Raw genomic sequence first — 26,743 nt, 5'->3', positions numbered from 1 at the left:
TCCCTTGAACCCGGGAGGCGGAGGTTACAGTGAGCCGAGATGGCGCCACTGCAATCCAGCCTGGGCGACAGCGACACTCCGTTCCAAACAAAACAAAACATGGCATTTGGACTACCTTATTGTAGCTCGTTCTCCCTCCCCTTCACTCTCTCTCTCTCTCCCCTCTCCCCCAGCACTTTCACCTCCATTTCTGTGCCAAAGATGTACTACATTTTTTTTTTTAGACGGAGTCTCACTGTCGCCCACGCTGTAGTGCAGTGGCGCGAACACTGCCACCTCCGCTGTAGTGCAGTGGCGCGAACACTGCCACCTCCGCCTCCCGGGTTCAAGCGATTCTCCTGCCTCAGCCTCCTGAGTAACTGGGATTACAGGCGCGTGCCACCACGCCCGGCTAAGTTTTGTATTTTTAGTAGAGACGGGGGTTTCACCATGTTGGTGAGGCTGATCTCGAACTCTTGATCTCGTGATCCACCCGCCTCGGCCTCCCAAAGTACTGGGATTACAGGCGTGAGCCTCCGCGCCCAGCCGATGTACCGCATTTTTAATCTCTCCAGAATAGAATGGATTAGAAATTTAAACTCTGTAAACTCGTTGAATGTTTGGAAGCCTATTAGTTCCTGGCACCAGTAAAAACTTTAAAAACTCAGTATATGTTTGCTAAATGAAGGTAATATGAAGACTGTCAGTTTTCACAGGCAAACCCGTAGTTAAAAAATTTAAATTGTGTAAAAACAAAGTATCACCTGATAAACAAGTATATTCACTTGAGAAGAAATAAGGTAGTTTGGGCTTTAAGAGGTGGGGCGGAGGACCAAGTGTAAGTTCCGGTGCTCAAACCTGAGAGGCCGACTACAAATCCCAGAGTGCCTCGCGGGCGCCGTCTCCACGGCACTTGGGTTTCAGGGCCGTGGAGTCGCAAGCCCTTCTCTCACTGTATTATGGGATCTGTAGTGAGACGTGCCTTGCGTTGGCTCTTTCCTGCTGGGCACCAAAGCGCGTCTTTTCCTCAACCTCCAGTCTGTCTGTGCTCTCAAAAACTTTAGTCGTTATAACAACTGTGACTGTTCAGAAGTTTGTTTTCCCGCATTCCTGGCGCGGGACTCTAGCCAGAGGCTCCGAGGACTTTGTTGCGACTGTCCCAAGCGTCCAGTTCGATGCTTCTCAGGGCGGCTTGCCTTAGGGGCCCACCCCTAAATTTGGGTTGTAAACATTTTTGAGGTAGTGCTTGTTCAACTTCGCTTAAGTGTTCACTTAGCCCAACACGCGGGTTGAGCTTGAGGTTCGGCACCCGGGCAGCCTCACCCAGCGTCAGGCGCGCGCCTACAGTAGGTCCGCGACCCCTAGCCTACCACGAGGCAGCCCGCGGGGCTGGGTGGCCGGGCAGCGCACACGGGCAGCACCGACACTGCGCATGCTCGGCGCGTCGGCGCAGGTTTGCGCAGCTGAGGGGGCAGCACCGCAGCGGCGTCCGGGGTCTCCAGTAGGGCTGACGCTCCGGTGTTCGCATAATCCCCTGCTTCGGCTGGCAACGGGCGTCCCTCCACTCCCCGAGTCCCCGGCCGCCGCCGCCACCCCAGCGCGCCCCGATCTGGCCCCCTGCCCCGCGAAGATGGCTGCCGTACGCCGGGCCCGCAGTTATTGCCGCTGCCTGGTGCGCTTCTCCGACCGAGAACTCTGCTAAGCTCTGCTGCAGAGACAGGCAGGAGTAGACACCCAGACACCCAGCACCCCTCCTCCGGGGGGCGGTGCAGTGGGGGCACGGAGAGCCCCTCGAGCGCAGCAGGCCGCCCCGCCAGCATGGTAACCTGGCCAGGGGGCTCGAGGGTGGACGCCGCGGGGCGGGAGCGCGGTGTGCAGGAGGGGCCGGGCCTAGGGCTGGGGGTCGGCGGGGACTCTGGGAGGAGTGGGAGCTTCACGGCCACCACCCGTTAGAGGGCCCTGGCCTGACAGGGAGTGCGTCGGGGGGCGGGGGTTGCCAACCCTGGCTTCTCCCCAGGGTTCCTTCCTGCTGAGCCTCCCCAACCCCCGCCGGGCTCGATGTGAGGAGGAGGGTTTGCAGGACAGCCGGGGAAAATGTCCCTTCTCGGCTCTCTGAGTATGTTGAACCAGTCTCGGTCCTCTCGAGGGATTTTATCAGAAGCATTGAGCATAGATTGAGGTGAGCTGTCACAGCGCCTGAATTCGGAAGGGAGCTCTGGTAAGCGGAGACACTTGTTGATTGTCCTTCTGCCGAAAAGCCAGGCCCACCGACAGGCCCTGCCGGCACCTTGAAGAGCCCTGGGTGGAGGACGCATTTACCCCGCGAGGCGTCAGTTCCCTGGGTAGTATGTTGGCAGGTGGTCCTGGCGGAGTGGGGTTGGAGGGTTCGTCTCTGCGGCGTCGGTGCGGTGCAAATGGAGAGACTGAGCTAAGTTGCAGAGTTTGACAGCGCAGATTCCATGGGACTGTTCCCTACTGGAATAAGTATTCTCTGCCCTGTGCCTTCCTTTGGTTTAGAATAAATTGTTCATCTGAGAAACTAATCTCTGACTGGGGCTTAAAGAATCAGGGATGAAATAATTCCAAACGAATTAATTTATAGTAGACTCAAATATTTATTGCATAAATGAATGGCTGAATTTATTTTTATTAAATTAATCTGGAGGATGGAAAAGGCGTCAATTGCTCCTGCTCCTAAACTCTCAAAAGTAGTTCTCTGACCAGGATTAAGCACTTAGCCTTTATGGGTTTATTAATCCCACCTGTGAAACGGAGGTAACATGATGAAGACATGGGCTACTCATACACATGAACTACTCAAGTGAAGGTGATATTTAGGTCAAACTCGATTATGAAAAATAAAAGGAAAACTTCCAAGTGGTAACTGAGGCCCTACTTATTTCAAGTAGTCGTTGAATTGACCAAATGTCAACTCAGCCAGATCCCAGATACAATAGTTTGTTTTTGTGATCATACTGTCAAAATCAAAGTAAGAGTGGTTTAGAGTTCCACTATGACACAGGGGAGAAGAAAGGTGCTGTCTATATTACACTTCTCCCATTTCCTTTCCTCATCCTTCAGATACACATTATCCACATGACATTTTGTCAATTCAACCAATATTTTTGAGTACCTATTATCAGCCTGGCATAGTGTGAGACTCTGGTACAATACTAGATCTTCAGTATAACCAAACCTGCAAGGTGATTTATGATAAACTTTTAATCAGAGAATGTCACATATGAAAAGGTACCTCAGTAGATCACCATATCTTTTTACTGATGTCGCACAGACATGACAGCTGAGGCCTAGACAGGCCTTTACTACAAATCAAGCAATGTGTTTGGCCTTATGGTTACAGAGGTAACTGAGATGTGTTCCTGTCCTCGATGCCTTAACTCTAGTAAATGAAACAGCCAACCTCAGTACAAATGTTGTCATAATAATAAGCACAAGTGTTATGGGAACACAAAAGAGGCCATTAGAAAGGTTGAAAAATGCTTCTAAGATGAACCCTGAGCTGAATCTTGAAGCGTGAGAAGAAATAGCTAAGTGAGGAAGAAGGCATTCCAGATAGAGCAAGCAGCTTATGCAAGCCAACTGGACAGAGCAGGGGAAGCTCTTGAAGTCAGTTTAGAATGACTACTAGGCAAGAGTTAGAAAACTAAATTACAAAAGATGCCTCACAGAACTCAGGTCCCCTCCCGTTACCTCTACTTAGAGTTTACAATAATAAAGCAGACTCTTACTTGAGAAGAGAGAGAAATACACTTCTCAGTGGGATTTATACATTCAGTCTTTCATTACATACTTTCCTGCTGGCGGTGTTCTTAGTAGGAAAATCTCCCAACTTGAAGAGACTAAAAAGCAATGTATTTGACAATACATTAATCCTTAAATTTTCCATTTTTCTAGAAATGCATCTGAGTTCTTGATCTCATTTATTTCTTCACAGATATATGTTTTACAGTGTGTTTTATAGTATTTTACCATATACTAACTGGTTCAAGTATGAAAGGCACCTCTGCTTTGAGTCTGCTTGCCAGAGATAAGATAGGAGGCAAGGCTAATTTATGTTCTGTAATATAGTGCAAGTATATCTGGTAGCTGTGTTAAAGACCTGTGTTAATATAAATACCGCCCCCCCCCACCCTGTCCTGCCCCAAAATAACATATGACTAAAATTTGCAATTGTAAAACTTACCATCTTTGGAACTAGTAAAATGAAATGGGTTTTATTATTGTCTAGCTAACCTTTAAGGGCATTTCCCTGATTGCCACATTTCTTTACAGTAAGTGTGGAGTAAGTTTCATTTGCTAATAAGTCTATTAGCTAACAGACTGAGCTGAGGCAACATGCCATTTTCACTGAAAGGTAGGATTTAGTTTAATTTAGCAAACATTTATGGAGAACAAAAGGATAAAATGAAAGTCATCTGACTGAAACCTCTATTAAGTCCCAAGTCACACACAGTAATTCCAGTCTAGCTTTATTACACTGAAGCCAATCCAATATATAAAAATTTAATTTATAGACAGATAAAATAGAAGGGGTTTCTTTACAAAAGCATTTACTATTAAAAGTCTGACTAAGAAGCTTTCCTAGTACATATAAAATACACAGAAGTTTTATTTGCATAGAACACATTTAATAACATGCTAGCTGTATAAAAGAAGTGACATCATCTTATGGACTATATTCTTTTTTTTTTTTTTTTTTTTTTTTTTGAGACAGGGTCTCACTCTGTTTCCCGGGTTGGAGAGCAGTGGTGCAATCTCGGCTCACTGCAACCTCCATCTCCCAGGCTCAAGCGATCCTCTCACCTCAGCCTCCCAATTAGCTGAGACTACTGGCATGCACCACCATGCCCTGGTAATTTTTGTAGAGACGGGGTCTTGCCATGTTGCCCAGGCTTGTCTCAAACTCCTGGGCTCAACCAATCCTCCCACCGCAGCCTTCCAAGGTGTTGGGATTATAGGCATGAGCCACCATACCCTGCCTGAACTATATTTTCTTAAGTGATCCATGAAACAAAAACTATCTGCTACAGCCAGGCATGACTGCACAAGCCTGTAGTCTCAGCTACTCAAGAGGTGGAGCAGAAGGATCTTTGGAGCCCAGGAGCTTGAGGCCATCCTTAGGAGACTCTGTCACAAGAAAACAAACTATTTGCTGAACTCCATAGGACAACTAAATGTTACTGTTTTCTGAAACAAAGTTATTTTTAGCCACCTAACAATACATTTTAAACTAGAGCCCAGTGAATTTTTTTATTCTACAGTATCAAAAAAATTCAAGTATCAAGTTATATCTGATTGGCATTGTTAAACTTACCTGTGAAGAAGATATCTACAAAGAAGCGATGTTGTATTTCATTAGCATGAAACATTATAGTATTTTCTGTTTTAGTACTTGTAGAAGTTTATGGACACTAAAATTATTTGGGCTTTTTGCCTTAGACTCAATTATGTTTAGAACATCTGTCACAGCACCTTGTCACCTGCATTCCAGAACATTTCTCCTCCTGACGGAAAATACAACATGACCTATGAGGTAGTCTTGCAAAATAAAAAAAAAAATCTTGGCAAAATCTAATCTAGCCTCTCAAGATCCAGCCACAATTTACAGAAAATAAGAGTAAGAGGTCAAAGGAACGTATTTATTGAAACTTCAGCAAAATCTAGCTTCTACAGAAAAACGACCCAGTTTCATCCCAAATAAATTACAAGAAAAAAGAGTGAGGATTATAAAAGACTTGAGACATATCAGTCAATTACAATGTGGACTTTATTTGAATCTTGATTTCACAAACTAAAATACATGTATTTTACATATGACATCTTGAGAAATATGAATTACTGTGACTTGGTATTTGATATAAGGAATTACATTGATAATTATTGAAGTTGGGTCATGAGTACTTAGGGATTAATTCTCTTTAAATATTTTTCTCATAAAAACTTTTAAAATCTTGTAGAACTAAAAGAATACCAAAGATGTTCCTGTTTTATTTCTTTTTTTTTCTTTCGTTCGTTCTTTTTTTTTTTTTTTTTTTTTTTTGAGATGGGGTCTTGGTCATCCAGGCTGGAGCACAGTGGCTCTATCTCTGCTCACTGCAACCTCCATCTCCCAGGCTGAAGCAACCCTCCCTCCTCAGCCTTCCAATTAGCTGGGACCACAGGCATGCACCACCATGCCCTGCTGATTTTTTGTATTTTTAGTGGAGATGTGTTTTCACTATGTTGACCAGGCTGGCCTTGAACTCCTGACCTCAAGTGATGCTCCTGCCTCAGCCTCCCAAAGTGCTGGGATTACAGGTGTGAGCCACCACACCTGGCCAAAAGAAGAGAAAATAATTTTTATTATAGATTATCAGTAGTTATGTATATTAATGAAGGATTTGGCTTCATTTACCTAATTAGATTAATCATAAATCATTTATGAATAGTAATTAACTTGAATTGTTACTTTTTATAACACAGTTGGCCCTCTGTACCTGCAGGTTCTGCATCCTGGGATTCAACTGTGGATCAAAAATATTTGGGGGGAAAAAAAGCAATACAACAATAAAAAATAATACAAATTACGAAACAATATACTACAAGAACTATTTACATGGCATTTACATTGTATTAGATATTATTAGTAACCTAGCGATGACTTAAAGTATATGAGAAGATGTGCATAGGTCATATGCAAATATGCCATATGAGGGACTGGAACACCCAGGGATTTTGGTATCCTGAGGGCTCCTAGAACTAATCACCTGTAGATACTGAGGGACAACTGTAATTAAATTGATTTTTGGATGGACGCAACTGATGTTAAATTTGGCAGGGGCAGCGAGGGGGGGAATGTTAGGATTCACGATAACGTGAGTGCTGTGGTTTGGAGTAGAGAATATGCTTTTCAGACTCATTTTCCTTTGGAAATTAATAGTCAGGTCTCAAGTGTACCCTATAGCCTTGCTACTCTAAGTGGGTTCCACAAAGTGTTGACAGTATGGTACTAAATAGCAAGTGGCTGAATGGGAAATGTAGGTTACAGAGGGCAACTGGTGTGTGTATATTTCTGATGTTATTTGGGTTTTTTTCCCCTCAGGCAGAAGCTGAGGAAGATTGTCATTCTGATACTGTCAGAGCAGAAGATGATGAAGAAAACGAAAGTCCTGCTGAAACAGATCTGCAGGCATGTTTCTTCAATTGTGTCTTTGATTTTTATTCCATTGTTCCCATACGTATGCAGAAATTGATCGTAATCATGGATATTTGTAGGTTGTTACTGTTTGCATTGAATTTAACTGTTTTCTTATTGGTTTGTAGAATACTTAAACTATGTTATGGCTTTGTGAAAAGAAGTATCAATAATGACTGCTTGTAGTTTAACATATGGGTTTAAAGTATTCAAACTAAGGCTTACATATGACTCAGAACCCATAATCTTAAAAGGATTGATGGGTTTGACCACCTAAAAGTTTAAAATCTGTGTATAAGAAAAGGCAAGGCATCATAAGTAAAGTTAAGAGAAATAGCCAACTGGAAAAACTGTTTATCATATATGGGCAGAGGGTTCATCTTCTCATTACATAGAGCACTCATATATTTGGAGGAACAGAGGATAAAAAGCTATGAATGGACTGTTAATGGCAAAATAATACAAATGGCCATTAAATATTTGAAGCGATAATTAGCCTCATTAATAATTTAATCAGATTGGTGAATAATGTGTGTTGCTGTCCAGGCTGTGAGAACACTCATGCAGTGTACATGAAAATGTAAATTGCTACAGCTTTCTGGAGGGCAGGCTGGTAATATGTATCAAAATGAAAAACATGCATTCCCTTGATACAGCATTTCTACTTCCAGGAAATTAATTTTAAGGAAATAGTGGGGAAAGTAAGTAAATATGCAAGTATAAAGATGTTTGGTATAACATTGTTTATCTGGAAAAACATCATACATACAACTTAAATATTCGTTACCTGTTATTAAGTAGTGATACATCCATACAGTGAAAACACTACAGCCATTTAAAAGGATGAAGTAAATATGCATTAAAAGAGAAAAAAAGTTGCTCTAACTAGTTAAGTGTGTCTCACTGCACTTGTAAGGTTAATAATTGGAATGGATCGTCTAGTAGACATTGAATGCTACTAAAGATTCTGCAGGTCAGAGATCTGTGTGTAACACGGTAAAAGCGTAGCAACAAAGCAGTGTACGGAATAGAGAAAAATTAATTTAAAACCTTCTAGATATGTCTTTTTTTTTTAAAAAAAAAGAGGAAGCCAGGAATAACATGCAATGGCTGCCTTTGGGCAGAGTGTGTAACCCAGTTTGGGTTCCCCAGGAAGCAGACTAGGTGAAGACTGCTGTGCAGGAAGTTCATTAAGGAGTACTCTTGGGATCAACACCTGTGGAAGGGAGAGAGGGAAACAAATGGGCAGGGAGAAGACCAGCTGCAGTGCAGTCTTAATGGACGGCTTAGCCATCCTCGAGGGAGTTCTGAAGATGAAATTCCCTTTCAGGGCTGACCTGAGTTGCAGAGAGCCAAGCCTTTATTAGCCATTGATCAGTCATTGGTTGGGGATTGAGAGGACAGTGTGATTTTGTAGAGGCAGTACCCAAAAAACTCAAGTGTTTTCAGATAAAACTCTCAGCAGTTTGGGTAACAAGTTCTTTATTTCTAAAAGGGAATTTGGGCAACACACCAGAGTCTACCTTATAGGGTTTACTTTTTATGTGCTTTAAATTTTTTTTTTTTTTTGAAATGGAGTCTCGCTCCATCACCCAGGCTGGAGTTCAGTGGTGCGATCTCAGCTCACTGCCAACCTCTGCTACCCAAGTTCAAGCAATTCTCATGCCTCAGCCTCCTGAGTAGCTGGGATTACAGGTGCCTGCCACCACACCTGGCTAATTTTTTTTGCAATGTTAGTAGAGACAAGATTTTGCCATGTTGGCCAGGCTGTTCTTGAACTCCTGACCTCAGGTGGTCCACCTGCCTTGGCCTCCCAAAGTGCTGGGATTGGCCGGGCGCGGTGGCTCAAGCCTGTAATCCCAGCACTTTGGGAGGCCGAGGCGGGTGGATCACGAGGTCAGGAGATCGAGACTATCCTGGCTAACATGGTGAAACCCCGTCTCTACTAAAAATACAAAAAACTAGCCGGGCGTGGTGGCAGGCGCCTGTAGTCTCAGCTACTTGGGAGGCTGAGGCGGGAGAATGGCGTGAACCCGGGAGGCAGAGCTTGCAGTGAGCCGAGATCACGCCACTGCACTCCAGCCTGGGAGACACAGCGAGACTCCGTCTCAAAAAAAAAAAAAAAAAAAATAAGTGGACACCAAAGTGCTGGGATTATAGGCATGAGCCACTGTGCCTGGCCTTTAAATTTTTTAAATAATAAATATTTGAAAAAATATTTTCTTTTTGAAATACAGAATGTTAATTAAGAGAAAGACTTAAGGCTTACCTATAGAATTTTTGGCAGCATTCTTAATATCTACTAGATGATATAGTCATTAAAAAATTATTGGAAGCTTATAACTTCAGCCTGTAAATGATGGCTTATATTTTCATCCTAATTAAAATTCGGTTCTTTAATATAATTTGACTTTTGCTGTATTGACATGTATTTTATGCTAATTTCTTGATTCTTTAAGTTTTGAGCAGAAAACTATTTTAAAAGATAACATGTATTTAATGGATATTTAATAATTTAGAAGACAGTGGACTTAGAGTAATAAGTATATACATGGAAGTAGGTATTGGACATATTGGACATATTGATACATTGTTCCAGAGTTGAGCTACCCTTCCTTGATGAGTCCTAAAATGCTGTTCTCCCGGTAGGCACAACTCCAAATGTTCCGAGCTCAGTGGATGTTTGAACTTGCTCCAGGTGTAAGCTCTAGCAATTTAGAAAATCGACCTTGCAGAGCAGCAAGAGGCTCTCTCCAGAAAACAGCAGCAGATACCAAAGGAAAACAAGAACAGGCAAAAGAAGAAAAGTTAAGTATTATAGATGTTATAACAAATTACCTTTTTTTTAAATTTTATTTTGGCACATGGACATTTTCTCTGACACAATAGTCATTAAAACCAGACTTTTGGGACATAAACACATATCTTGTAAAATAAAAATTTTGACTAGTATACTATTTCTCACAATTTCTTCTAGGTACTTTGGATGGTACCACTACTCCTGCATGGCTTTTTTCTCTGTAGGTACACTATCTTCATTGAGCTGTCTTGTTAATTTATAGACCTCTGGGATTCATGTGGTTTCTAAAAGATTGATGTCTTTGAATTTATTAACAGAACCAAAAAGAAAAAACAGAATTTTCTGAATTTATTAATAGAACTGAAAAGATTGCTCACATGTTAGTGTCTTTCCAGAGGTCTTAATTTCATGCAGTATTTTGTTATATTTTGAGTTGATCAGCTTACAATAATGCATTAATCTTTTATTCTGGGAAATTTTGAAATATTTTCACACTGATAATATTTTGAATGCTGTCTAATATTCATATCTCTTCTGGTACTTACACAGAGCAGGCACAGCATACCATTTCATTTCTTATTATTCTTCTTCCATAGAGGCTGCCATCTTTTTACCATCAGATCCAAGTTTGTGTTTACAATTAGTCATTAAATAATTGGCATTACCATAATGACTTACCTTCTATCTCCTCTTAATTTTTATTTTGAAATAATTACAAGTCCACAGGTATAGGGAAGTCTGGTGTACCCTTCAGCCTTCTCCGATAGTAACAACTTGCATAACTATAGTACAATATCAAAAATGAGGAAATAGACATTGGAATAATCCACAGTTTACTTAGATTTCCTGGGTTTATAAGCACTTGTCTGTGTGTATGTGTATAAATAGTTGTTTGCAGTTTTATTACAAGGTAGCCTCATGTAACCGCCACCACAATCAAGATACAGAACTGTTTTATAGTTATATACTCCTTTCCCTAGTCATTCATAACCACTGACAACTGCTGGTCTGTTCTCCATTTTGTAATTTTGATATTCCAAGAATGTTGTATAAGTGGAATCATCCAGTATGTAACCTTTTGAGATTGGCTTTTTTCACTAAGTATAATTCCCTCAAGATCAGTCCAAGTTATTATGTATCAGTAGTTTGTTCCTTTTTATTGCAGAATAGTATTGCATGGTATGGATGTATCCCCAGTTTAACCATTTATTGGTTGAAGGACATTCGAGTTGTTTCCAATATTTGGCTATTATGAATGGAGCTATGGAAATATATGTGTAGGTTTTTGCACGAACATAATTTTCATTTCTCTGGGATGAAACCCCAAGAGTGCAGTTGCTAAGTTCTATAGTAAGTGCATGTTTGATTTTAAAAGAAACTGCCAAAGTGTTTTCTAGAGTATCTTATATTAAGTTCCCACCAGCAATGTGTGAGTGATCCAGTTCATCCTCATCAGCATTTAGTGTTGCTCTACTTTTTAATTTTATTTTTATTATTTATTTATTTATTTATTTTTTGAGACGGAGTCTTGCTCTGTGCCCCAGGCTGGAGTGCAGTGGCGCGATCTCGGCTCACTGCAAGCTCCGCCCCCCCGGGTTCACGCCATTCTCCTGCCTCAGCCTCCCGAGTATCTGGGACTACAGGCGCCCGCCACCTCGCCCAGCTAATTTTCTTGTATTTTTAATAGAGACGGGGTTTCACCGTGTTAGCCAGGATGGTCTTGATCTCCTGACCTCGTGATCCGCCCGTCTCGGCCTCCCAAAGAGCTGGTATTTATTTATTTATTTTAAGGCAGAGTCTCGCTTTGTCGTCAAGGCTGGAGTACAGTGGCGTGATCTCAGCTCACTGCAACCTCTGCCTCGCAGGTTCAAGTGATTCTCGTGCCTTAGCCTCCTGAGTAGCTGGGATTACAGGCCCCGCCAGTAATGCTGGCCTAATTTTTGTATTTTTAGTAGAGACGGGGTTTCACCATGTTGATCAGGCTTGTCTCGAACTCTTGACCTCAAGCAATCCACCTGCTTCAGCCTCCAAAAGTGCTGGGATTACAGGTGTAAGCCACCATGCCCAGCCAGATTGCTAATATTTTCAATGTTGTGTTTTGGAAGTTCTTTTTGTATTCTAGATACAAGTCTTTTATAGAATATGTGGCTTGTAAATATTTTCATCCTCTTAACAGGGCATTTCACAGAGCAAAAATTTTTAATTTTGATGAGGTCCAGTTTATCAATTTTTCCTTTTATGAATGGTGCTTTTGGTGTCAAATATAAGAACTCTTTGCTGAGTCCTAGGTCGCCAAGATTTTCTTTGTTTTCTTTTCTTCTAAAAGTTTTATGGGTTTTACATTTAAGTCCATGATCCATTCAAGTTAATTTTTATGTAAAGTATGAGGTTTAGGTCAAGGTTCATTATTTTGCCTATGAATGTCCAGTTATTTGACACAATTTATTAAAAAGGCCCTCCTTCTGCCATCTGTACTAATTTTTAATGCAGGTTTTCAAAAATTTTTACTTTATATTTTTATAGGCTCGAGAACTCTTCCTAAAAGCAGTAGAAGAAGAACAAAATGGAGCTCTCTATGAAGGTAAAAATTCAGAGCCCAGGTTCATATCATCATAACATTTCTGAATAATGACTCTGTTATTAACCATATATTTTTTTTTACTATAACATATTTGGTATAGAACATCAGTTTTCTTAATACATTCTTCCTTCAGTACTCATTGGAAATTGGTTCCAGGAGCCTTTGTAGCTACCAAAATGCTCAAGTCCCTTATATGAATGGTCTAATATTTACATATAACTTACTTATTATGTAAATAGTTGTTATACTGTATTTTTTTGTTTTATTTTAAATATTTTTGATCTGCAGTTGGTTGAATCAGAGAATGTGAAACCCATGAATACAGAGGGCCAACTATATTTGAAATTGTTTTTTAAGAAATGAAAAATAGAAATTGTTTTTCTATATAACCTGTCTTTTTGCACAAAAATATTGCTGGGAAACATCATCATATTGGTAGGATAAGCAAAATAACTTTTTTTTTTACATTTAACTTTAGTTATTCTTCATTAATATAGTATTTAATATTGTTCATTTTACAATATGCTCTTTTTATAGGTGAAAATTACTTCAGAGGATGGGAATATAAAGGATAAATTGAGGAAAAAATACATGTTTTTCTTTCTAAGTTCCAATTTACATATTACTAACAGAAATATGTGGTAATATGTGTCAGCTTTGTGTCTTTTATTAACCCAATAGAAATGTGTAAATAAAGTGATAGGACTATTTACCATATTAAGTTTGTAACTATGCTTTCATTTTGTGATCGCAAAGATAATAATTGAGGCATAGGAAAAATTCTTGTGCTTGAATCATTTGAAAATGCCCCAAAAGTTACATCATTCAGAGTTACTGCATTTATGTGCAAGTTTCTTCTAGTGATAATTTTCTTTAGATTTTTAGAAAGGCCCAATTGGTCAAGTCCCTGTGCAGCCTTCATTGGTTTGTGAAATTCGCATCTCCACTTAGTGTATGGTAATTCATCCAGAATAATAGAACATGGCAGAATATATTGAATTATAAACTTCTTTGTAGGGAAAAAGAACTAGTCAGCCTCTACAGCTCCAAGTTCTACTGGTGTATCTCTGTGGGGAGAGTTAGTGAATATTACAGCTCTAAACTACTTGTCTAGATTTGTAAAAAAAAAAGTTTTGAAGATTGCTTATGTAAATAAGAGGCAGCTGGGCTAAAGGAAGTTAAATTTAAAGGATAATTAAACAAACAAAAAAACTATTATTTATTCCACCCAGTAGGAAGCATTTAATTTTCCTCAACTTTGTGTCTTAGAAAAGTTTGCTTAGAAGTGTTTTTGGCCAAGCATGGTAGCTGATGCCTCTAATCTCAGCACTTTGGCAGGCTGAGGCAGGAGGATCGCTTGAATCCAGGAGTTCAAGACCAGCCTGGACAACATGGCAAGACGTTGTCTCTACAAAAAATTTAAAAATTAGCTGAGAGTGCTGACTGATGCATGCCTGTAGCCCTAGCTACTCAAGAGACTGAGGTGGGAGAATCACTTGAGCCTGGGAGGTGGAGTCTGCAGTGAGCCGAGATCATGCCAACTGCACTCCAGCCTGGACAACAGAGTGAGACCCTGTCTTTAAAAAAAAAAAAAAAGTATTTTTGTTGGCTATAGCAATTGCATCTTCAGAGCCCAAAGAAAGACAACTATTTAAAAATCATGATACATAAGAGGGTGAGGAAAAAGATGGGAAGGGCTAATATATAAGAGTAAAATACAACATCTAAAGTTTAGGGAAAAGTTTCTTTCTGAGCAGTAAGGTTTGGAAATAGTTTTGTGTCACTGAACTACTGTTGCATGTAGAAAAACAGAATTTGGCTGATTGTAGAGAAAGTTACCAAATTAAACCACAGTTAAGGGTAATCAAAGGAAATGACAAAAATATGTGGTCATAGCTAATTTAGCTTTATTTCTTCTTTTAGCCATCAAGTTTTATCGTAGGGCTATGCAACTTGTACCTGATATAGAGTTCAAGATTACTTACACCCGGTCTCCAGATGGTGATGGCGTTGGAAACAGCTAGTGCGTATATAATTTGATAGACAGTAATGCATAGAGTTTGTTAAAGTTAAGCATCTTTGTCCTGTTGACTCTTAACATAAGATGGTGCTAATTCTGTTAAGCTCTATACTCTTTAGTATATCTTTGTTTATAAAGTTGTAGAAATTTTTTAATTAGGGAAATTGAAAGATTAAGACATGGAAATGCACCTTTTAAACAGATACAAAAATAATAAAATGAAAACGGTTTAAAAAAATAAAAGCAGTAGTTCCTGAAAGGAGTAAATTAAAGGACACATTTCAACTTTCTGAAACCTATTTTAAGTAGAAAGTTTTAAAATGTAATTAGGCTAAATTTGGCAAAATGTTAATAATGGTTAAAATTGAGTGATGGGTTGATGGGATTTTATTACACTAGTTTCCTTTTGTATATATTTGAAATTTTACATTTTAAAAAAGGCTTCTAATTTTATTAGGAAAATGCTGAACTATAAAAGTCGTTATTATTCTCTTAATGTTTTTTAGTAGAACATTAAAACTCTAACATTTATTTAAAAACACAGGTGCTAATATATTCCTAAAAGAAATCATATTTCAATTATATAGTTGCCACTTGCATCAAAGCCATGAAGTAGCGTTGGTTTTGTGTGGATAAAGATCAAGAAAACATATTTTTAAGGCAATACTTTTGAAGCTATTTGCAAGACAATTATAAAATTGTTTTGGTTTAATTCCACTGTCTCCCAAAACTCAATTTGCTGATATTAGAAGGGAAGGGGGTCTGTACCAATGAGAGAATGTCAGGTTAAAAATAGTACAGAGAAAAAAGTTTTGGTAATGAAATATTAGCTATTAATATATTCCCTCTGTCATGAAATAATTGTCACCTTTATTGATAACATATGCTTATTGCCAATGTTTTTTAACTGCATATGGTATTAACACTTAAGCTTTGAATAAGTCATATTAAAAACATCCCAACGAGGTCAATATTAATAGAAGTGTTTAAATTTTCAGCTAATAATATTGTTCACCAAATCAGTTAACAGTATGAGATAGTTCATACTTAAAATGAATCACTTGGGTTTTTTCTAAACCTTCTTTATATTTGGGTAGAGTTGTTTAGATTCAGCTCTTCGCCAGTTTTGTAAATATGTGCCAGATGCTGTTAAGAAAGATTGTATTAAAATATTAAAGAGTCATTTCTTTTCTTTCCCATTTTTTATACAAACCCAGAGGCTACGCAAGTTCTTTAAGGATTCATCTTTTTTTTTTTTTTTAATAAGATCTGATAAGCCCTAAAAGTTTGCCTTTTTTTTTTTTTCCTGTAACATGTTTGTAGAATAGCCATTGAGTCCATCTAGCCTCAACCACACTTATATTTTGTTGTATTATAAAATGCCCTTCGTGTTTTTTTTTTTTTTTTAAGTCTGCATCACTTGAAACTTCCTGGTTTTCTAACTTCGCCTTCATCCAATCCTCTTTGTAAGTCTGATCATCTTTAAGGTTTACCTTCAGTAAAAATAGAAAGCTCAGACTTTTTTCTAGCACCCTTCACTACACATTTGCATATATTGATAGATGATTTGTGAACCCTAAGATGTTTTGAAAGTAGGTATTTTCCTCTCTGAAGGTAGGCTGATAAGGCAAATCTGTTAGAAAACCCTTGGCAAGTAAATACCTCAGATGACATCTGTAGATTTGGTTTTTATCCAGTTAGAATAAATTAAGGTTAAAGAACATATTACGTTAAGATTTTTGAAATCATTTGAAAGTTTTCACTAACTCATAAAATCTCTACTTTACAATAAAATTAGTTAAATCTCAACACCTGTATCCAAAAATTCTAATTCTTTCTGGATAATTACTGAAGCTTTTTTCTTTGAAAAACTGGTATGGTATTCCTTTGTAAGGCAGGAGAAATTCATCACATTTAAAAATGTATCACATGTTGAATAAGCTTTAGGTGACTTTTTGTAAAGCAAATTTGAAAATGCTATGAAAAATCAGTTCTAAACTATACGCTTATAGACTGAGGCACTTAATTTATTCACCTTCCTTTTTTCAGCATTGAAGATAATGATGATGATAGCAAAATGGCAGATCTCTTGTCCTACTTCCAGCAGCAACTCACATTTCAGGAGTCTGTGCTCAAACTGTGTCAGCCTGAGCTTGAGAGCAGTCAGACTCATATATCAGGTGTGAATACTTGTTTTTTATAACTCAGTGAGAAATATCTTAACCTTAAAGATTTCCAAATTTATAAGGTCAGATAATTTGCCAGGTAACTGCTGCTTTAGTTCAGAATATGATGGAAGATCTAGTTATAATTATCATTTGCATATACTATTAAGCTGTTTTGTGGTTTGTTTTGTATTTTTTTGGGACAGAGTCTCACCCTGTCACCCACACTGGAGTGCAATGGTGCAATCTTGGCTCACTGCAACCTCTGCCTTCTGGGTTCAAGCGGTTCCTGCCTCAGCCTCCCAAGTAGCTGGGATTACAGGCGTGTGCCACCACGCCCTGCTAATTTTTTGTATCTTTAGTAAAGACAGGGTTTCACTATGTTGGCCAGGCTGGTCTCGAACTCCTGACTTCATGATCCGCCGGCCTCGGCCTCTGAAAGTGCTGGGATTACAGGCATGAGGCACCACACCCAACCCACTAGTAAGCTGTTTTAAAATCTAAAGCAGAACAGTTTGTAATGCTGTTGTTTAAGGTTGCCATACCTTTTTCAGTAAAGATCTAACAGGGTAAGTCTGAGTTGTTGAGGTAGCCCTAAGAAAACTGGAGGAATACTGGTATCATGAAGCATTTCAACCATGATGGACAATTGTCCTAAGACAGGCTGAATGTTTAGAAATTAATGTATTTTTGGCTGGGCATGGTGGCTTATGCCTCACCTGTAATCTCAGCACTTTGGGAGGCTGAGGTGGGAGGATCACTTGAGGCCAGGAGTTCAAGACAAGCCTGGCCAACATGGTGAAACCCCACCTCTACTAAAAATACAAAAATTAGCTGGGCGTGGTGGCGCATACTGGTAGTCCCAGCTACTTGGGAGGCTGAGGCCGAGAATTACTTGAACCCAGGAGGCAGAGGCTGCAGTGACCTGAGATTGCGCCACTGTACTCCAGCCTGGGCAACACAGCAAGACTCTGTCTCAAAACAAAAAGAAAGAAATTAATGTATTTTTAATATGTTAAATATTGTTTGGCTCGGGGCTTTTTCAGAGGAGGACAATTGAAAGTTTTCAAGGAGATGAAAATAACTTTAGTGTTAATAGATGCAATATGGATCACACACAGTAGATTATTTTTGTAAAACATTTAATATATCTGGTATGAGGGAAAATAGTGTTTTATAAAAAGTAGTTTTAGATCTATACTGAAAAAACAAAGATATTTATGTCTTGATGTTAAGAACCATTCATTATTATTATTGAGTAGCTAAATACACTCATGCTTCAGCTCTGAGCAATACAGAGGGTGTCATTTATAAATTTCTAGGAAGGTATAAATGTACTGGGAATGTGGTTGTGCCAACAGAATGACATACAGAAGAGTCGCTGAAGGCTGATTTTCTTTTGCAGTGCTGCCAATGGAGGTCTTGATGTATATCTTCCGATGGGTGGTGTCCAGTGACTTGGACCTCAGATCATTGGAGCAGTTGTCACTGGTATGCAGAGGATTCTACATCTGTGCCAGGTACTAAGTTTTGTTTTTGTTTTTTAAACAACTCAGGCAACGGTGAAAAGAAAGATGCTCCTTTGCCAATTTTGATAAAATTACTTGATTGGTATTCTGAGTTAAAGCTTAGAATAAACAAGTTTTGCTAAGCTGTACTTAATTTTCTCAAATAACTTAGAACTTAAAGGCTAGAATATGCTGGGTTTCTAGGGTATAGAATAATATATAGGACAGATGTAGTAACCCATACTGCTTCCATAGGGTTTGCATGCCAGCCTAACTGATTTGGGAAAAAGAATTATATTAGAAAAATATATTCAAGTCATCTTTATAGTAACTGTAAATCCATTGTGGTAATGGTTTAGAATAAAACAGCACTCGAATTTTCTTGTGGCTCATTAAAAGTTATTCTATATTTTGAAAATTTTTCTATGTGTGGGAAAGGACTTTATTCAATAAATGGTGCTGAGATAACTGGCTAGCCATGTGCAGAAGGTAGAAACTGGATTCTTTCTTTATACAATACACAGAAATCAAATCAAGATGGATTAAAGACTTAAATGTAAAACCTAAAACTATAAAAACCCTTAGGCCAAGGCGGACAGATCACCTGAGGTCAGGAGTTTGAGATCAGCCTGGCCAACATGGTGAAACCCCATCTCTACTAAAAATACAAAAATTAGCTGGGCGTGGTGGCATGAGTCTGTAGTTCCTGCTACTTGGGAGGCTAAGGTAGGAGAGTTGCTTGAACCCAGGAGATGGAGATTGCAGTTGTGCCAGCAACTGGGTGTGTCCAGCCTGGGGGACAGAGCAAGACTCTGTCTCAAAAAAAAAAAAAAAAAAAAAAAGAATAAATAAAATTTATAAGGAACTTAAATTCACAAGCAAAAAACAACCCCATTAAAAAGTGGGCAGGCCGGGCACAGTGGCTCAAGCCTGTAATCCCAGCACTTTGGGAGGCCGAGACGGGCGAATCACGAGGTCAGGAGATCGAGACCATCCTGGCTAACACAGTGAAACCCCGTCTCTACTAAAAAATACAAAAAAAACAAAAATTAGCCAGGTGAGATGGCGGGCACCTGTAGTCCCAGCTGCTCGGGAGGCTGAGGCAGGAGAATGGCGTGAACCTGGGAGGCAGAGCTTGCAGTGAGCCCAGATCGCGCCACTGCACTCTAGCCTGGGCAACAGACCGAGACTCCATCTCAAAAAAAAAAAAAAAGAGTGGGCAAAGGACGTGAACACTTTTCAAAAGTTATATATGTGACAAACAAGTGTGTGAAAGAATTCTCAGCATCACTAATCATTAGAGAAATGCAAATCAAAATCACAATGAGATATCATCTCGCACCAGTCAGAATGGCTATTATTAAAAATAAACAGATGCTGGTGAGGCTGCTGAGAGAAGGCAACACTTCTGTGCTGTTGGTGGGAATGTAAACTAGTTCAGTCACTGTAAAAGCAAGTTTGGTGATTCCTCAAAGAACTTAAAAGAGAAACTACCGGCCAGCCGCGGTGGCTAACACCTGTAATCCCAGCACTTTGGGAGGCCAAGGCGGGGAGGATCATGAGGTCACGAGATCAAGACCATCCTGGCTAACACGGTGAAACTCCGTCTCTACTAAAAATACAAAAAAATAGCCAGGCCTGGCGGCATACGCCTGCTAGTCCCAGCGGCTGATGAAGCGGAGGCATGAACCCGGGAGGCGGAGCTTGCAGTGAGCCGAGATAGCGCCACTACACTCTAGCCTGGGCGACAGAGTGACACTCCGTCTCAAAAAAAAAAAAAAAGGAGAGAAACTACCATTTGACCCCAGCCATCCCATTATTTTATATACCCAAAGAAATATAAATCATTCTGCCATAAAGACACATGCACACGTATGTTCGTTGCAGCACTATTCACAATAGGCTGACCTGGACTCAGCCTAAACGCCCATCAGCAGTAGACAGGATAAAGAAAATGTGGTACATGCATGCCAGGGAATACTACAAACCCATAAAAAAGAATGAGATAACTTTTGCAGGCCGGATGTGGTGGCTCATATGTGTGATCCCAGCACTTTGGGAAGCCAAGGTGGGAGGATCAGTTGAGCTCAGGAGTTTGAGACCAGCCTGGGCAACATGGTGAAACCCCGTCTGTACAAAAAATATGAAAGTTAGCTGGGCATGGGGGCGTGCGCCTATAGTCCCAGTTACTTAGGAGACTGAGGTGGGAGGATTGCTTGAGCCAGGAGGTCAAGGCTGCAGTGAGTTGAGCCATGTTCATGCCACTGCATTCCAACCTGACAAAGTGAGACCTTGTCTCAAAAAAAGAGATAATATTCTTTGCAGCAACGTAGATGAAGCTAGGGGCCATTATCCTAAGTGAATTAACATAGGGATAGAAAACCAAACACCGCCTGTTCTCACTTATAAGTGGGAGCTAAATGTCTAGGCACACATTGACACAAACAAGCGAACAATAGATACTGGGGCCTACTTGAGGGTGGAGGGTGAGAGGAGTGTGAGGATCAGAAATACCTATTGGGTACTATGCTTATTGCCTGGATGACAAAATAACATATACACTAAACCCCCATGACACACAATTGATCCATAGAACCAGCCTGCACATGTACTCCCGAAACTAAAACGTTAAAAAAAAATTTTTTTGCTATGCAAAGAATAATTCTAGTTTAATATAAGGTCATTTGAGACTAGTCTGTCATGGACACCTTATATAAAAATATATACTTAGTCCTTATATAGAATTTTTAAAAATAACTTTTGTTCTTAAAATTCAGATGCATTTTTTTAAATTAATTCCATTTGGAATCTTGTAGTTTTCATAAAATGTTTGAATTTCTTGAAGACTCTTTTTCACAATTCTGTGTGCTGTCTATTTAACAAGTACCTATTAAACACCTAGTGGATTACCACTAGGGTCTCTAGCACTGTTGTGTCAACCTAAGTAACAAGCAGAGAGACTCTATAAAAGAAATTTATTTGAGAATAATACATTGCAATGGGAATACACATGCCATATTAAACTATTCAGGGAAACAAAGGTTTTTAAAGGAAAAAATGAGGATTACATAATTGTTTTGAAGTAATCCTTGACTACAAAGATCAGTAACAAGGGTGACGCCAGTCTGAGATTGGACAGGCAGTTTCTTGGGCAGATGTCCTGCAGCAAAAATATTTTTTGTGTAAGGTTGTGATGGCCTTTGTGCAAAGTTGTGTTTTTTATAGTCTTTTTTGTTAACCATACTTATTATAGAAGCCTGAGAACCTTCTCTTCATGGCCTTCTGCAGCTCTCTTTGTAAGGGTTTTCTTAATAATTAGTGACTCCATTTTTATTTTAACAACTTTCACATTTTCCCCTTTTGATCAGTATCTTTCTCTGATCAGTCATACTGTAGTTAGGTTTTGACATCCCATAGTACCAGGATAGACGGATCCTGGTTGCTAATCTCATCCCATGTTGGGGAGAAAGATTAACGACTAGGAGTCCGTGTCAAAACCCTTTTAAGCTGCATTTGGGCAAGAAGGGACATTTGAAGGGAATGACTCTCAGGCTGTGTCTACCTGGATTCCATTATTAAGTTTGATTTTTGTCTGTTCCATAGTCTTTTGTTACTCAGAATGCTGGGCCAGCATTATTGTTAGGTGTGATACTTCTGCAGAAATTTAACAAGTAACAGATACAAAGTTAATAGTAATATATAATTCCAATTTGCATAATGGTTTTGAGCCATGAACCTAGGCTTAAAAACGACTAATTGAGTAGATCAGTGACCACAGGGGATTAGGTGAGACCATGTAATCATGCGATCTGTTTTCTTATTTTGTGTACATGGGTCTCAGCTTTATCAGAGGGATTTATCTAGGTACAGCATGTAGTACTAGTGATAGCACAGATATTTTCTTTTTTAACCAATGAATACTAAAGGATTTCTTGGGTTAGGTTCTGTTAAGTTACCAGCAGAAGCTATTGATTATGAAATTTCAATTACACCATTATCCTGTGAAGTGAAAAAAGTAGCATTAAATGGGGGTAAAAGTCTTATTATGAAATGGTTCTGGTGTCATGGGAAAAGCTGTCTACAGCTTTCACAAAAACATCAGCTTCTCCTCCTAATTTATGTTTGAATGCCTCTGGTCATGATATTGTTGTGTGGCTCATAGATCAGGCATGAGACTTGTTTCTTAAACTTTGAATAGTTTCAGCTTATAGGGCTTTAGGAGCAGAAGTTTTTGTTTTTAGTTGGAGTGTTGTGGTCCAATCCTGAAGGAAACTAGGAGAATTCTTGAAACAGTCCAGTGTACGTGTGGATAACAACAGGTATATTGTAGTTTTTTTTTTTAAGAAATTTTTTTCCTACATTGATCATATAGGAATTTCAGATTTAAAAATCTCTTGAGGTTAGGAAGTCAAAGACAGGTAGACTTTAGACTTCACTTAGGGTCTTAAGGTTCTTGGGCCTGCTGGGAAGTGACAGGTTTTACTCAGGATAAGGCTGAGAACTCTTGAAGCCAGATGTTTTATGCACATTCTTAAATATGGCATTTTCAGTCAAAGCCTTGGTAACATAACTAATGTTTCTAATTGTATCCTCATATAAAGAGAGTAGATTTTTATTGAACTTATATAAATAAAAATAATATGAATAGTTTCTGAATTTTGGAGAAATCAAGTAGGGAGAAAAAGCAAATGGTTCCACCTTTGTTCACCAAAGTCTACTAACATCATAAAGACATTCTCTTCATAATTTACATCAATTTTATGTAATTTTTTGTTTTGCTGCTTGATCTTTATTAGCAGTTCTATGAATTCATGAATTTATTAGAGTTCTGGAAATTTTTATTTAGTCCATTGATCTTAAAGTTACCAGAAATCTTTGTTCAAGGGTACTGCTAGAGTCTCTTCCATGAACAGCAGCTTTGGACTGTAGCTGATTGCAAATGTTTTTAGAGAATTCAAAATAATAATTGTGATGACAAAAACTTAGAATAGCCATGTAAAATTTGGTGAAAGTTCTCAGTTGACAAGGAAATGTAGTTATTTTTAGTACATGTAGCATTTTAAGATAACCAGAATCATGACTGACCGTGTCACATCAGGACTATCAGACTTTTATATAAATTTCATCAAATCTTTAGAATACTCACATTAATAACATCTATACAAATACAACTTTAGAAAATTTTTGATATAATAGAAATTTATAACTAATAGCATACTAGATTTTTATGAGTTTACATAGTTTTTGAAACATTTATATCAATAACATACCCATAAATGTAACTGAAAGAAGATCTAATACTTATTATTTAGCAGTGCCTCCTATACAATTTACCAAGTGAGGTTAATCATTTGATATATCTACAGGATGAGAGATACATTCTTTGAGGCTTTCCAGGATCCCAACTAGAAAATCCCCAAAGTTGGCTGGGTGTGGTGGCTCACACCTGTCATCCCAGCACTTTGGGAGGACAAGGCAGACGGATTACCTGAGGTCAGGAGTTCGAGACGAGCCTGACGAACATGGAGAAGCCCCTTCTTTACTAAAAACACAAAATTAGCTGGGCGTAGTGGTGCATGCCTGTAATCCCAGCTACTCGGGAGGCTGAGGCAGGAGAATTGCTTGAACCTAGCAGAGGTTGCAGTGAGCTGAGACCACGCCATTGCACTCCAGCCTAAGCAACAAGAGCGAAAATCCATCTCAAAAAAAAAAAAAAAAAGAAAATCTCGAAGTTATTTTTAGATTGGAAGGCCTTAATTTAGGATCTTGATTCTGGGGAAACCTGCCAGAGATGTCAAAGGTTCAAAACATTTGATCAAAACAAAATTGCAGGCTACTGTGAAGTTACTCATTTAACCATACTGATAATCAAAAGATCTTAAAAGCAATGCAGAAAGTTACATGGATGTAAAAGCCTTAATCCTTTTAAAGCTCAGTTTTCCTAAGTAACCAAAAACCTAATAAAGAAAACACAGGTGTTATATTGATAAAACATTAAATTTTTTTTTAGGCCAGTTGCCAAGAAGGTAAAGAAATACCTTTTGTAGGGTATTTGCTTCTCCTTGTGGGAAACCTATTTAGGTAACTTGGAAGTTAAACCTGATGAAAAGGGTACTTGAATTTAATTAGGGACAGGAAGTGTCCACGGTTACGTATCTACATTAGAGAGGAATATAAACGAGAAAACTAGTAACTTGCTCTCAAATAGCATAGGAAGTTTCCTGGTTACATGGAATAATTCAGATACTATGTAAAGCCAAAAGTACAGAATCAAGTTATGTTGGAGGAAAACATTGCTCTTAAACTAAACATTTCAGGCCGGACATGGTCACTCATGCCTGTAATCCCAGCACTTTGGGAGGCCAAGGTGGGAGGATTGCTTCAGCTCAGGAGTTCAAGACCAACCTAGACAACATCTCTACTAAAACAAAAAAATTACCTAGGTGTGATGGTGCACGCCTAGCTACTTGGGAGGCTGAGGCAGGAAGATGGCTGGAGCCTGGCTGCAGTGAGCTATGATCACGCCACAACAGCCTGAGTGATGGAGTGAGACCCTGTCTCAAAAAAAAAAAAAAAAAAAACAGGTGCAGTGGCTCACACCTATAATCCTAGAAATTTGGGAGGCTGATGTGGATTGATGGGTTGGGCCCAGGAGTTCGAGACCAGCCTGAGCAACATGGTGAAACCCCATGTCTAGGATAAAATAGAAAAATTAGCTGGACATGGTTTGTGTACCTGCGGTCCCAGCTGCTCAGGAGGCTGAAGCAGGAGGATCACCCGAGCCCAGGAGTTCAAGACTGCAATAAACCATGATCATGCCACTGCACTCCAGCCAAGATGACAGAGTGAAAGCGTATCTCAAAAAAAAAAAAAAAAAAAAAAAAGATAAACATTTCAGTGTCAGGCTATTAACAGCAGAGTGAGAACTGGAGGGAAAAAATTAAGTGGAGCTGACAAAAAGGTTGAAGGAGAGAGTTATCACCCTAGCCAAGCAAAAAGATATACTTTTTCAAGGGTAGAAAGAACAGAAGGCAATGGTGTATGACCTGCAAATCATGTGCAGAAGGGGTACAGCCAAAGTTGAACTTCTGATATAAATCTGAGAAGTTTCAGAAAGAACAATTTTACCTTGAGAAGTGAAATTACCATTCTGAGTGAAAAAGACAGCATTTCCAACCTGGAACTAGGGAAATTAATTAGATCCCAGGAAGAAATAGAAACTGTGGTTTTGCAGATGGCTGTTCAACAGATTTTAGAATTTAAAATCAAAACCTCTTTCAGTTTTATTAATACTAAGAGCAAATTAATACTTTAAGAAAACCTTATTGTTCTAACAGAGGACCAAGCTTTTTAGTTTTGTATTAGTGTATTTATAATAGCAAAGCTCAATCTTTAGAAAGACTTGTAAACAATTCTCTTCAATTATAGCCAACTTGACCACACACAAAATCTTTTATGAACCTTATCACAGCTTACATTGATGACATGCTTGGACTTTCTGCTCTGTTGTATACCTTCCTCTTTTTTAACCAGTCATTTTACTTTAGGACAAAAATCTACGATACAAGATTCTTTTGTGTACAAAATTATTCTTTTTCACCTTTTTTTTTAACCAAAAATATATCTTTGTAACTTTCTTCACATCTCTCTCTCCTACTGACTGATTTGTTTCTTATTCCATATTTTGAAATAGGCTTTAAATAACCTTCGAATTAATTCTTCTTTATTTAATCTTGGCTAACATGTCATAAGCAGTGAGTTTTATCTCAACATGAATGGAAAAGTCAGCAGATTTCAAAGTATAAAGAAAAAAAGAACTTAGATCAAATATATTCTATAGTTGCAGGTTTTTGAATGATGATAATTTGAGCTGTAAATTTTTCTTGATGTAATTTTGCTCATCAGTTTAAAAATGTGCACAAGAATAGGCTGTAAGATGTAGTCTGCTGGAATCCCAGAAAACCTGGCATCTTTTAACATTTGAGAATCCCATTCTGTTCTTATTACTCTCTTGAGAGGAAAGAAAATTCTGCAAATCCTGTCAGGGAAAGTCAGGAGTTTAGACCTGTGCTTTAGGTTGTGGTGACTGCCCTAGTGGTTTGTCTTTTTTTTTTTTTTCTTTTTTCTTTTGAGACAGTCTTACTCTGTCACCCAAGCTGCAGTACAGTGGCATGATCTTGGCTAATTGCAACTTCCACCTCCCGGGTTCAGGCGATTCTCCTGCCTCAGTCTCCCGAGAAGCTGAGATTACAGGCATGCACCACCACGCCTGGCTAATTTATGTATTTCTAGTAGAGACAGGATTTCACCATTTTGGCCAGGCTCGTCTCTAACTCCCAACCCCAGGTGATCCGCCCACCTCAGTCTCCCAAAGTGCAGGAATTACAGGTGTGAGCCACTGTGCCTGGCCCTAGTGGTTTTTAGTTAGCCATCTTGTGCCCACCATTCAGAATCTTTATTTTTGCTCATGGAAGATTTTCAGAAGCAGCAAGGGA

At 39.1% G+C, this 26,743-nt stretch overlaps 1 protein-coding gene across 3 annotated transcripts in view; it reads left to right on the top strand.

Moving 5' to 3' along the window:
* Positions 1 to 26,743, top strand: part of FBXO9 (F-box protein 9) — a 40,183-nt gene that overhangs the window by 2,058 nt on the left and 11,382 nt on the right. The window contains exons 1-7 of one of the 3 annotated variants that reach the window (XM_077998717.1): positions 1,405 to 2,197; positions 7,082 to 7,168; positions 9,824 to 9,982; positions 12,498 to 12,555; positions 14,479 to 14,578; positions 16,625 to 16,755; positions 18,146 to 18,260. In XM_077998717.1, coding sequence (XP_077854843.1) covers positions 9,836 to 9,982; positions 12,498 to 12,555; positions 14,479 to 14,578; positions 16,625 to 16,755; positions 18,146 to 18,260 — 551 coding nt within the window. In that variant the 5' untranslated portion in view covers positions 1,405 to 2,197; positions 7,082 to 7,168; positions 9,824 to 9,835. 3 annotated transcript variants of the gene reach the window in all.

This window comes from Macaca mulatta, chromosome 4 (genome assembly GCF_049350105.2).
Source record: "Macaca mulatta isolate MMU2019108-1 chromosome 4, T2T-MMU8v2.0, whole genome shotgun sequence".
Classification (NCBI taxonomy): Eukaryota; Metazoa; Chordata; class Mammalia; order Primates; family Cercopithecidae; genus Macaca; species Macaca mulatta.
This window is presented reverse-complemented; position numbering and strand designations above follow the sequence as displayed.